Raw genomic sequence first — 12,802 nt, 5'->3', positions numbered from 1 at the left:
ATCAGGGTAAAAAACACATTCTTGGAGTCTTCCAGTTTCTCTCTGTATCAGGACTGAAGGAAATTAAGACAAGTAAATGGCATAGAGTCAATGCACAGTTTAAAAGCACTCTTAGAAAGTCTTCTAAATTCATCCTTAAACCTAGAAGGGACCATCTGATGTTAACTTTCCACAAGGCAGGCCTTGACCATACATGGCATGTGAAATATGAAAGCATCTTAATTTTGTTTAAGATTAGTTTTCCCCCCTTTTTTATCATTCATTTTTCCACATTAATGAGAAGAGAACAAGAAGGACTTTTTCCTTTTAATACTAATTACCTTTTTCCTTTTAATGCTATGGGGAACAGAAATAAGTAAACATCTTATTCATTTCTCTAACCCCTACGCTCCCTGCCCTTAATTCTCAGAAATCCCAAACTGTTTTATCAAATGCAGTCTCTAAATTGTCAAGCAGTTGAAACAGGTGACTGGCGACTGAGGACGAAATTGCATCTATTGCCTCAGCCCTATCCATGGCTCTGAAATTGTTTCAGGGTGACAGAATGAGACTTTGAGAGTAAACATAACTAAATCACTAAAAAGACTACTGCTTTATAAAGGCTTGCATATTACTTCACCAGTTTGCAATATCTAGCTTTTAGAAAACTATTCTTCTGAACTTATTACAGATTTAAGGTTGCACTGAGTTTCTCAGATCTAGCAAAGCTGACTATAAACAGTACTGTAAAGCTTCTATTATTCTAAGCTACTTATAACTTAGACATTAAGCTATTAGATACATCACCTGCTTTGCAACTCTGCAACAAAAACACTCCTGTATTTTCACCTTGTCAAAAATATATCGCTGCCTGTAACATAACCTGAAACAAGAAATTAAATGTAATCAATCCACTCCTTAGTCCAGTTACCAGGACCCACCACGTTGTTTTTATAAACCCTGTCAGTATATTCCTCTGAAACAATGTACTGTGGCTTCCAACTAGCAACACACTTCTCCAGCTTTCTGTAATGGCTACAATATTATCAATTAAAACCTATGTAATATCACAGAAGTAGTACTACTCAACATTGAATTACTCAAATTCAACTTTTAAAATACCCAATGTTAAAAAAATCTAAACAAAAGATTTAAAATGGCTTCTAAAAGCAATTTGATATATGAAGTTAATTGAAACATGCAAATGAGTAACATTTACTCAACTAGCCTGTATAAGTATTCGTTGCTTGTGGTAAATTGTAAAGTTTAACAATTTGAATAAGACATTCATTCTTTTGCTTTTTGTCCTTCAGAGGAAAGGCATTTTATCAAGCACATTAATCTACCTCCTCTCAGATGCTCTAAGAAAAGGGGAAGGAAATACTGTTAAGGTGATGGACAAGAAGTTAAGTATGATTTTTCAGTTGGAGAGAAGCAGAGGTAGACAGGGTGAAGTTAAAAGGACTGAAGAATCTGAAAAACTGAACTTGTTAAGAGAAAAGCACAAGGAGCCTTCCCACACCGTAAATTTGTGCTGAAARAACATTACAGTTCCTCCCTGGATAGACATGTTTCTTCTAGCAGTAAATTTCAGTACTCCACAGCATTGAAGTCTGTCACTACTGAGATCATGAGTTCAGATGAGAACTCCAAAGACCAATCTCTCCCCCCCCAACTAAATTAAATTGAAATTATGCAAAAGTATGTTCTCCTTTCCAGAAAAAGGAAGRATATATAACTTGATGTTATGAAAATAAGCTTACAGATCATTTCCCTTCTGAAAGCTTTCCATAACTTCCTAGCTGCAACCTGACATATGACATGAATTTTCTTCATGCCAACTACCATCAGATTGTTGCAGTATTACATATTCACTTATTAGGCATTAATTAAAAACTATAAACTTAAAACAATTTTGAATACACACCTTCTAAGATGCAGTCACCCTGCAATTATGATAAATACTTTAAATCTATGAAGACTGTGATACACCTGTGCCACAGAAAAAAGTCAGGCATCCAGAATAGTCTACAAAGCCACATTTATTTGCACATGTACAGAACAGAGCAACAGATGTTATTTTTTCATACAAAATTATATAAAAACAGTATTCACCTTCATAGATACACCATACCACTTTAAGCTGTATTAAATACATTCAGAAAGCATTCTTGCACGCACACAACATTGGCATTAGGTAGTCCAGGTAACTCCAACACCRCAATGTAGTTATCCCTAGTGGTATGAAGGGCTCAAAAGTTAGTTTGCAACTAAAATAAAAATCATCCTGGTTGAGAAGTGAGCTGAAGTCTTTCCTCCACTGGCCATCAAAGCAAGGAGCATCATTAAACAGATTAAATGTCTCCAGAACATAGATGTAAGCATTACCCAAGTACCTGCAGAAGGCAGATAAGAGTGGTATTCCAGACTAACTTGAGCAGCTCATCTTGGTCAGTGTTAACATTTGCACTTACTGACTTATAGGAAAAAGGTTTATAATACTAGAAGATAGAATTTAATAAGAATGTGTGATTACAGAAGAAAACAAAAAGTACATATCCAGCTGATTACTTTCCCTTCCTATCCAGCACTACAGAGAGATTATTCTCTCTAACAGGACTTAAGATTCCCATTCTTGCAAGGAGTAGAGGGGAAAAGTAAGATTATTGCAATACTGTCTCCCTGCATATGTAGATCTAAAAGGAGAATTTAAGTGTCAACAGGACATCTCGAACGATTTATTTAAAATGCACATTTATTTCTACAAAAAAAAGTGTATGATACAGGAGTAGAAGTGATCACACCAACTTAAAGATTTACCTATTAAAATATACAGAGGATCTTAATGAGTACAGGATATTTAAAAAAAGATGCAAAGGAGTGTTAATCTTTTATTTTTACATTTTCAGGAACTTCACATAATTTTGATAGTCACCTTTTACAAAATTATGTAAAAAGTACAAGAATGCCTGGTAAACAGTCTGCATTTTTCCAAAAGATTTTTTACAGCATGCAATTCTTAAGGCAGCCTTCTCCTCCTCCTTAAAAGGAATCCTTTCACTCAAATCATCTTCTGCTGCAAAGATTAGGCTAAGGAAGCTTGGTCTCTTCTGTTAACGCCTTTTGTCTTTCCTGTCTGATTTACGGTCTCTTTCACTCCGTGAAGTTCTCTTGCCTGACCGACTACTTTCTGATATAGACCTCTTTCTATCAGATCTTGAACTTTTATCCTTTGAGCTTTTTGCATCTCTGCTACCACCTTTTGAGGACTTGTGACTTCTATCTACTCCTGAAGCATCCCTTCGCTTCCTATCCACACTCCTTCTGCGTTTTCTATCTCTGTTATGCCCTCTTCCTCTGCTTCGACTTCTGCTTTCACTACTGGTAGAGCTACTGCTGCTACTGTCCCTGCTACTACTCCCACTTGTAGTGGTGCTGCTGCTGGAACTACTCCGACTGCTACTGCTGCCAGTGCTGGAACTACTTCCACTAGTAGTACTACTTGAAGTACTACTGCTACTACTACTGCTGCTACTACGACTATGACTCTTACTGGTTTTGTTCCTTGCCCTACCCCTGCTTCTACTCCTGGTCTTATTTTTAATTTCTACACTCGGTGTTTGATTCTGCTCTGTCTGTGCCTCAGCTACCTTTATGGACACCACAACATTTTCATCCTTGTTTGCCTGAGGCTCTGCATCCTGAATGGACTGAGATAATTGAGGTGACTGTGGCAGCAGCACAGACTCTGGCTGAGATGGGGCCTCAGGTTCTGGCTTGGTTTCAGGTGCTTTTTCCTGTTTTCCTTCAGGTTCAGCTTCAATTTCTGCTTTGATACCTTTCTCCTTCTCAGGAGAAGGAATGTTACACACTTTTTCTGGCTGAGGATCACACTCAGTTTCTGGTTCCATTTTGCCATTTTCATTTTCTACAGGTTCTACACTATCTGCCTCATTCATTTCTACCACATCCTGCTCATTATCTACTGGCTGAATACTTCCACCTTCCTCTTTTACAGCTGTAACCTCCTCATGCTGACCATCCTGCTGCTTGTCATTCTCCCTCACCTCAGGAGTCTCTTCTAGTTTAATCTCCATTTCATGTTTCTGTTCATCCTCTTCCTGTTCTTTCTCTGCATCACTATGCCCTGAACCTATTTTTCCCTTTTCGTCCCCTACCTCCTCCATTTCTACATCATTGTTCTGATTACCTGTCTCCAACTCTTCCACCTGCTGAGCCACCTTACCCTCTTCCTGCTCCTTGTTCTGTTCTTCCTTCTTTTCTTCAGTCTGCACCTCCTGCTGTTCTTTTTCCTTCACAGATTGTCTTCTGGGCCTGGCCTCCATTTTGTTAATCTGCTCTGCAAATTCATTGCGCCTGCTTTCAAAGAGTGCTGGAGAATAAATGCATAAWTAGGAGTTTTAGACAGATAATCTACAGAAGTTGAAGTCTGTTTTCTCCTTAGCTATGCACTAACAGTTATCAAATTGTTTTAACTTACAAATATTGCATCCCTATTCATTCTGAAGTAGTGAGCTAGTCATGCATAAYGCAAAAGACTGATGGCTACCTTTACTAAAAACAAAGCAAAGGGGACAATCAACACAACTGAGTGTCAGAACAACAAAACCCTAATTTAATCTAACAAAGTTTGACTTTGGTATACAGTTGATTAGATTGATTTCAACAAAATACCAACCTTCATTTCCTGGTATTTATATATAGTAAGCATTAACAACTTCATGCTTCCCAAGAAGAGACACCAGGAATCATCAAAAAGCAGATTAGTATGAAAAAAACAACCCCCCCCAAACTCTTTAACAAGGTAAGCTATTCAGATGGGTGCTTCTTATTTCCCCACCCCACACAATAAAGAAAACAAATTCTCAGTTTAAGAACAGTAAGACCACCATYACCACACAGTATTTTAAATTGTTTCCGAAATGAAATACAGTCATCCTGTGAAACAGACAAACAAACACACATAAGGTAGTAAAAATAAAAAACCCATAAATAAAATCAGAGTACTAGTGCTATGCTTAAAGAAGATGATTCTCAACTCCTTGTAGAAACCTGTTTCCTGGGGTCTTCAATCCATAGAATTTGTCTTTTCAAAATGAAGTTGCTGCACTGGTATACATCTGGATGCTAAAGTTAATATAAAGGACTAAGTTTTAAACAAATATTTCTGAAGTTACATATACACCTCTTTTGACTCCTTGTAAAAGGATCAAAGCAGCCAACAAAAGTAAGTCACTAAAGGACATTGCTCAGTTATGAKGAACACACATACAAGAATATACAGTTTGTCTTGACCATGAAATTACTGAATCTAAGCAGAAAGACTTAAATTTGTTCAGTAAACACRAGAGGGAGGCAAGAACAGCAGCAGTCTTGTGTTACACAGATCTTCCTTACCATTCATCTTTTTCTGTGACTCTTCCATCAGCTTCTGTGTAGCAGGACACATTCTGCCAGGTATGTAGAATAAGTGAGGTCTTGTCTTCGTTCTTATATATTTAATTATTTTAGCATTATGTTCATTCCATTCTTCTTGCTGAGAAATGAAATAAAAAAAATGTAAAACCCCAAAATTATAATTTATACAAGAGAAAGAACAAAAATAAACAGAGAACAAAACTAAAACTCACCAACTGAGCAAGCTCAACCTTTTGCTCCAGTAACCGCAGTTCTGTCTGTTTAGCACGCCTTTCTTCAAACAGTTCTCGCCTTTCATTTTCAACTTGCTTTCTCTCTTCTTCTGCCTGTACTTCAAGCTTTTGTTCAATTTCTTGTCGCCTCTTTTGCTAAGATAAATAAAGTAGTACTTTAATATTCTTTTTCTAAATCAAGAAAATATTCTAGTTTGGTCCTGTTAGAATTTTTTGTATTTACACTGTTAAAAGCATTCCTCAAAAGAAATTTAGATAGCTTTTGAATTACAAATAACATAAGAAAAGAGTGCCACTGCTTGCTGGCACAAATCTGCGTGCATGTGCACGCATACTGTAAAACGACATGCCCCTATGGATCTCTATCTGCTGCATGTTTACCATTCAATTTGCATTTGAACTTTCAAGATTCAACTTTTGTTAAAAAAGGGAGAAAATACAAATAGATTTCAGGAGCTCAACTTTGGAAAAAAAAAATTGAACTTCTCCAAGAAACAAATGAAAGGCTATAGACTGGTGTTGGCAGCCAAAAAATTACTGAATATACCAGAAGTATTCACAGTGTATTACATATATATAACTGTAATCCAGAGATTCCTGTTTACATATCCTAGACAGCCATATAGGATTACACAAYAGTTTGTATAGCACAAACATACAATTTAGTGCCTGGACAAAAAACAAACAAAAYACATCCACCCACCCAACCTGCATCTTATGAAATCTTCAGACCTCTAAGTTGATTTATAGTAAGAYCTTATGTATGAAGAAAACACTGCCTATACAAATTCTCAGAAGCATGTTAAAATGAACGGAAACTCCTCAAAGTCACTTTATACAAGCACATACTGCTSTAAGTTATTTGAGGAGCCTGTGTTTCAAAAACACTGTTTCCTGTTCTAAAAGCAAGTGGACAATTGAGAACTTTGGTACTCCTTGTGTGCTACACTACTAGTTACAGAGAGAACAGCAGAATATCCAAATACTGTTGTGAAAGAAATCAATATCAACAGCAAACCRGCTATGTTAGCACCTTACAAAAGAYRTTTAAATACAAGAACTTCACAGCTGCCTCCACTACACAGCTGAAAGTAGAACTTCATGAACTTTCACATACCATTTCTAATCTAAGCGTGATTATGATTAAATAATCAATTTTAGGCAACAATAAACAATTTTGAAATTAAAATATTTTAAAAGTAAAGAATGTGGTCATGACTTTATGCCTAGTAGGTGTATTTAARTTGTACAGGTTATGGTATTTAACTTCAAAAAACCTTTAGAAGTTACCATTCAGGACAATCACATATTCATTTACTTAAAAAAAAAGCCACTGGCTTTTGGTCAAATAAATGATGAAATACAACCATACACTCCTTGTATACTTGGTTCTAATTTAAACATCCGCAACACATGAGGATCAGCACTGCTTCAGCAATTCTGAATCAACATTGTTAACAGAAATAGCCTGACTGATTATATAGTTTACCTGATTAAATTCCATTTATCCATTTACTTTGAAATGATCTCCAAATAATGTAAACAAGAAAAAGATCATCTACTTCCTATTTTGCATGTTCAATAACTGCATTTAAAAAGCAAACAAATGAAACCCAGCAGTATAAACATTACTGTATCACTTCTGTCATGGTCACACTTTTATAAAGTCAAAAAATCCTTAGAGTCCCCTTTCTACCTCATTATCCCCCAATTCAGCTAAATTAAAGCAGCCAAAAATCTACTTGTACGCTTAGCAATTTGTTACGCTTGTAATACCTGCAACCTGTGCCACATAATATTGCTTTATTATTTATGACTTAGAATCTGTTAAAACTAAAAGTAAGTACCCTCTCAGTAGAAACTGTGGATTCCTGCTTAAATTTTTGAAGAGTGCCCATCAACAAGCCAAATATACGTCGATTCCTGAAAAAAGAAAAAAAAGAAAAAAAAAAGTTTGAGGATCAGTTTAAGTACCAAGATTTTTATTTGAATAAACAATCAGAGAAACTTTCCCACCTCAGAGAGATTTATTTTTAAAGGCTCAGTATCACTCAAGGCCATTAGCAATAGTGTATGTACTGAATGTGCCAACAGTCAAGGATATAATTTGCAGTGACATATCATATTTTGCTTAGGAGTGAGACATAGCTCTTATCCGTAACACAGGACAGTTAACACTGAGAAAACTGGAAGCCTGCAATTTTTTGTCTGGAAAAAAGTGACGCTAAGGAAAAATTAAAAATAGAAAATCATTCTGAAAGCAAAGAGTACYGAAGAAAGGGCTGACAAATACAGTGTGATGTATCAATATAAGCAGTRCACTGGAAGGCCCTGGCTTTTTCTGAAGGACACGAAAACCTGTTTCTTCCTAGAACAAGTTACAGAGAAATGAAGCCACAGGAGAGTAGAYGACTGGCTGCCACTGCTTAGCAGTATCTTATACAATGAGGTAATGCACTGTGCGATGAAGCAAGAATTACTTTCATTCACAATACGGAAAAAAGGGGGAAAATATAAATYCACTGATGTGGTTAAGCAGTCCTCATCTAATTATTTAGGAAAGTTTTCTCAAAACATGTAAGTAAAAATCATTCAATGAATTCCCTTCTTCTGAATAACTAACTTCCTGAATTTCACCTTTTCTTTCCTTCCCGCTAATCCTAAATTATGTCTTTACACCAGGAAGGAGACTTCCACCTTTATTCACCTTGAGTATTAACTCAGAGAGAAAGGAAAGGCTACTCTTTTCACTCATTGCCACAAAACTCTACTGCAGCAGTAAAAATCCGGCAGGATTCCTACTTGTACAGGAAACAGTAGAACAGAAATGGGGAAAGAATTAATAGATAGGGATTAAGCATTCTCTGCCAAGGCTATCTGCATATGAATGACATCCCAGAGGAGACAGAGCTTAATCAGAGTCCAGTGGGTGCTATCCTCTAAGGGAGGATACCATAAAATGAGTCACAAAAAGATAAATACTGTTTCTTCCCAAAAGACTACCAAAATGCAAAACAGTAAAATGTCAGTTCCAAAGAGACAAACTTCTTTGCACCAGAAGCTCTGTGCAATCCACTAAGAATTCTGGAACTGCTTCTGTGTGGAGAAGATTTAAAAGCTAGCGATGGAATCACAGTTAGTGTTGCTACAAAACAAAAGAAAYACCAGGTGAGCTGCAGACTGGATGGATAGGGTTTAAGAGGTTGTACAGAGAAAGGCAAATTYGTAACCAAGACCTCTTCTGAAGAACAGGACCGGATCTCAGCAAAATCTTTTAAGAGCTACTGTAGCACAAATAAAATACAGGAAAAACAGTGATATGATTATAAGTAGGAGGAAACTAAAGAGATGCAGGCAAAAGGAAGGTCAGACTGTACACATGATAGCAAACATGAAAGAAGTAACAGACAAGAGAACACACAATGGAACTACTCTGTTAAAAACTCCTTTAATCAGTAGCATAAGTGACATACCAAATATCACCTGTAGCTACCCTAAAAACTGCATTTTTTTWAAACTATCTTCTCTAAATGTAGATATTTGAGGAAGAACTGGTTACTTCAATATACTTTTGCATAGTTTTCTATCATGCAAAACGCAACAGAACAGTTGTCCCTAGACTCAGATTCTGCTTTTGTTTCCTGTTCACCAAATCACAGAATAGTTGAGGTTGACAGGGATCTCTGGAGATCATCTAGTCCACCCCCCACCAACCCCGCTCAAGCAGGGTCACCTAGAGCATGTTGCACAGGGCTGCATCCAGGCAGGCCTTGAAGATCTCCAGAGAAGGAGACTCCACAACCTCTCYGGGCAACCTGGCACAGTGCTCTGTCACTCTCACAGGGAAGAAGTTCTTCCTGTTGTAACAATCAKAATGTTAAGTAACTAACGAAGCTATATACATTTTTGACATACTCAAGAGATTATCACTTATACTGCTAGCAAATGTAATTCCTGTAGATGGCCTGAGAAGTAGAATCCCTATCAATTACAGAAAATTATTGTACCTCTTCAGCAACATCTTTGATGCATAACAGCATCTACATTATACTTTTAAAGTCTAAAACTTCCTGTACTAGCACTCAGAATTACCGCATTAGTACTGAAAAGACATTTCTGCATACCTTTGTTTTCCTTTCTCATCCATATTTTGATCCTGTATAAGGTCTCGACGTGTTCGCTCTTTGGAGGTAGCAACAACAGAGGATGGCAACGCTGGCTACAAAGAAAAACAAGCTACTTTTCTTTCACGTTCCAGTTAAGCATGCCTCTTATTGCGTAGCTCCCCTTTTTCATGTATTACCTTTTTAATATCATCATCCTCTGCGTCGCTTTCATGGCGTGATTCTCTTCTCGTCCGACGTTCTCCACCCAGCCTGAAAAAGCAAAAGCAGCATTAATGGTCACTCAAAAAGACATTAAAGACAGTATCTGTTCTAAGACAAGAAAAATATTAATCAACATATCTAATCAGAAGGATCAATATCTCCAATAAAATCTCTCTCTTACTCTGAAGGTAAGAGCATGACCAATAAGTTGTTTCACATACAGCATCTGCTGTTGGTAAAAATCAAGTGTGACAAGTGAGAGAAAAGAGTTTAATACAACTTGTATGATAAAGTAAGATAGAATAGCCTGTACTAGTATCATATTTAACTTCTTAGAACATCTTTGGATTTTGTTCCTTTTTTTTTTTTTTAATGGTTATCTGTACTTTTTCAGAATCTCTAAAATGGTTATAGCTTTAAGAGCAATCTGGGATACATTAAATACAGAAAGACTYGCAAATCGGTAGAATTTTTCAAATGGGAAACACTACCTAAATTACCTCACTGAGCAGATACAAAACGAGTTAGAAGGACCAGGGCACTTGAACAAATCAAGGTTTTAACAAAGAACAACTACACAGCTTGTTAAATATAGCTTATTCTCAGCTTTCACTCTCAGCTTTGTGGCATAGCACTTTACTACAAGCAATACCATTTCACAGCATTCACTTTGCATAACTCAAGAATTCAGAAGCAAGTCTCACTATCTTCCAAAACTACACAGTTGCATGCAAGTGCTCAGAGTTCACTATAACCAGAGCCACATCTGATGAATCTGCATTGAAATGCAAAAGCTCAAAATCTAAGTCTATTGTTACATTGCAAGGGAAGCCTTAGGCATAATTCTATCTATTTGCGCCTGCTGAAAAACATATCAGGCTACTAAGCAGGATATAATGCTGCAGACTGTACACCAAATAAAACAGAAAATAGTAAGGATTTTTTCAGATTCTTAGAATTTGGTGGCTAATTCCATAAACATATTCAGAAAACACTTCTCAATATACTACAGTTTGCAACTTTTGAATATACTACAGTTTGCAACTTTTGAATATACTACAGTTTGCAACTTTTGAATATACTACAGTTTGCAACTTTTGAATATACTACAGTTTGCAACAAACAGATTTAGCAAGTCAAAGAGCAGTTATCTGCGGCACTAACAAGGAAGAAAAAAAATTTTTTAAGCATTGCAGTCAAAGCATGCAACAGAACCGCGCTCACAATTACAGTGAGTGGAAGGGGTTTTAACATCCATGATTTTTGTATCCACCAGAAACATACAAAGTTATTTCACTTCTCAGACAGTTCCTTCTCCAAGCGATACAAAAGACAACATGAACCCTTAAATCCACTGCAGAAATATGCTTACAGAAATACGTTTACTATTTATTCTACTTCAGCTGCTCCAGCGTGCAAGAATCTTTATATTGCTATAAGGTATGGAAAAAAAAATCATCTCAGTCATATATTATCAGCCAAAAATATTTCCAACAGGCCTTGAATATGCGAACCCTAAAGATGATAGTTATCACTGCCATCAGTCATTAACTGTCATTGAATCTAAGAATTTTAAACTTACTATTACAAACTTTTTATGACAAATCAAGTTCTCTGCATCGATTTTTACACCCACCTATTGAYTGCACCTTCAAGATCCCTCTGTTTGGCTGGGGGTCCTCCTCCACTATCCGAGAATCCACGCCTAGAAAGAAACCACTTGTGATCTCAGAACAGGTTAGGCTAATCCCAGATCTGGCACAGGTCCACCTTAAGCCTGCACAACCAAACTGTATTTCGTCTTTGTGGCAACAATACMACAATACGTTTTACTCAGCAATATTATCATTTTGCTATTATAACAGCAATACAGTTGTTACACATACTGTTTATGGGGCAACTAATTTAAACCTGAATTTCTGCCCTTATTCAAATGAGCAGTTACACTCAAACAAGTTGTCCAATTGGGTTCAAATGCTCAAATTTGTAAAAATTCTCAAGATATCTTAAGTCTTAGCCAAGAAATTAATATTGCAATTAAGCAAACGTAGCTCATTAAAGAAGAAAKACAATACAAAAAGCAACTCTTTCACTCTACTTGGTGGGCAAGGACAGACCAGGACAAAACACTAGTGCTTTTACCTATATTTGTTCAGTCTAACATATTTTCTACCATAAGCATCCAGAAGTTGTAACTGTTTTAAAATTTCTCTCAACTTCAACTCTTTCTATTCCATCTGCAATAGCCAATACTTTCTTAMTTACCAAGAGATTGAGTTTGAATCGATACAAAGAAACAAGATCCCAGAGACCATTTCCTCCCCTACCCGCCCCCCTCCATCTTAATTTAAATTATTTYGTTTTCCCCCTCGTTTCCAGGCTAGCTACAGAAAGGGTTAGAGAAGACTACGAATATAACACGAAGCGCTACAACTCGGAACAAGAAGAAACTTTAAAATTTAGACTGTGACATACAACCCCCACCRCCATCCCAGCCCCACTCTGGCGCCTGCTTCCTGAACAACGGCTCTCGGTCATTAGCAGCGAGCGAGGCGACGAAGCAAGAAGAACCTCCCTGGGTAGGGACAGCAGAACAACGCCGCAGCAAAGRGTTACAGCGAAAGCCAGCGCGCAGCCCGGCGGCTCCTTACCTTAGCAGTAAGCTCCCGCGCCCTCTACCTCCACCGGGGCCTGCGAGGGCTAACAGTCTGCTCTGAGGGGGCCTGGAGGAGACGGCGGGAGCTGTTAGCGCACGGACCCGGCCCGCCTCCGCCCGACCCGGCCCCGCGGCCTGCGTGACACCTCGCCCCTCCCCCACTCCCC

General features: G+C 37.5%; 1 protein-coding gene across 1 annotated transcript in view; it reads right to left on the bottom strand.

The window, feature by feature from the left end:
• Positions 1-2,003: 2,003 nt before the first annotated feature.
• PNN (pinin, desmosome associated protein) overlaps positions 2,004-12,802 on the bottom strand; it is an 11,168-nt gene continuing 369 nt past the window's right edge. Inside the window, exons 2-9 of the mRNA XM_085301723.1 lie at positions 12,631-12,706; positions 11,616-11,684; positions 9,955-10,027; positions 9,776-9,870; positions 7,499-7,574; positions 5,631-5,786; positions 5,398-5,536; positions 2,004-4,372 (exon numbers count right to left, since the gene is read on the bottom strand). Coding sequence (XP_085157849.1) covers positions 3,093-4,372; positions 5,398-5,536; positions 5,631-5,786; positions 7,499-7,574; positions 9,776-9,870; positions 9,955-10,027; positions 11,616-11,684; positions 12,631-12,706 — 1,964 coding nt within the window. The 3' untranslated portion in view covers positions 2,004-3,092. The remainder of the gene's footprint in view (positions 4,373-5,397; positions 5,537-5,630; positions 5,787-7,498; positions 7,575-9,775; positions 9,871-9,954; positions 10,028-11,615; positions 11,685-12,630; positions 12,707-12,802) is intronic.

The sequence above is a fragment of the Rhea americana genome, unplaced genomic scaffold (assembly GCF_003343005.1).
Source record: "Rhea americana isolate MKP2758 unplaced genomic scaffold, rheAme1 scaffold_18, whole genome shotgun sequence".
Lineage (NCBI taxonomy): Eukaryota > Metazoa > Chordata > Aves > Rheiformes > Rheidae > Rhea > Rhea americana.
This window is presented reverse-complemented; position numbering and strand designations above follow the sequence as displayed.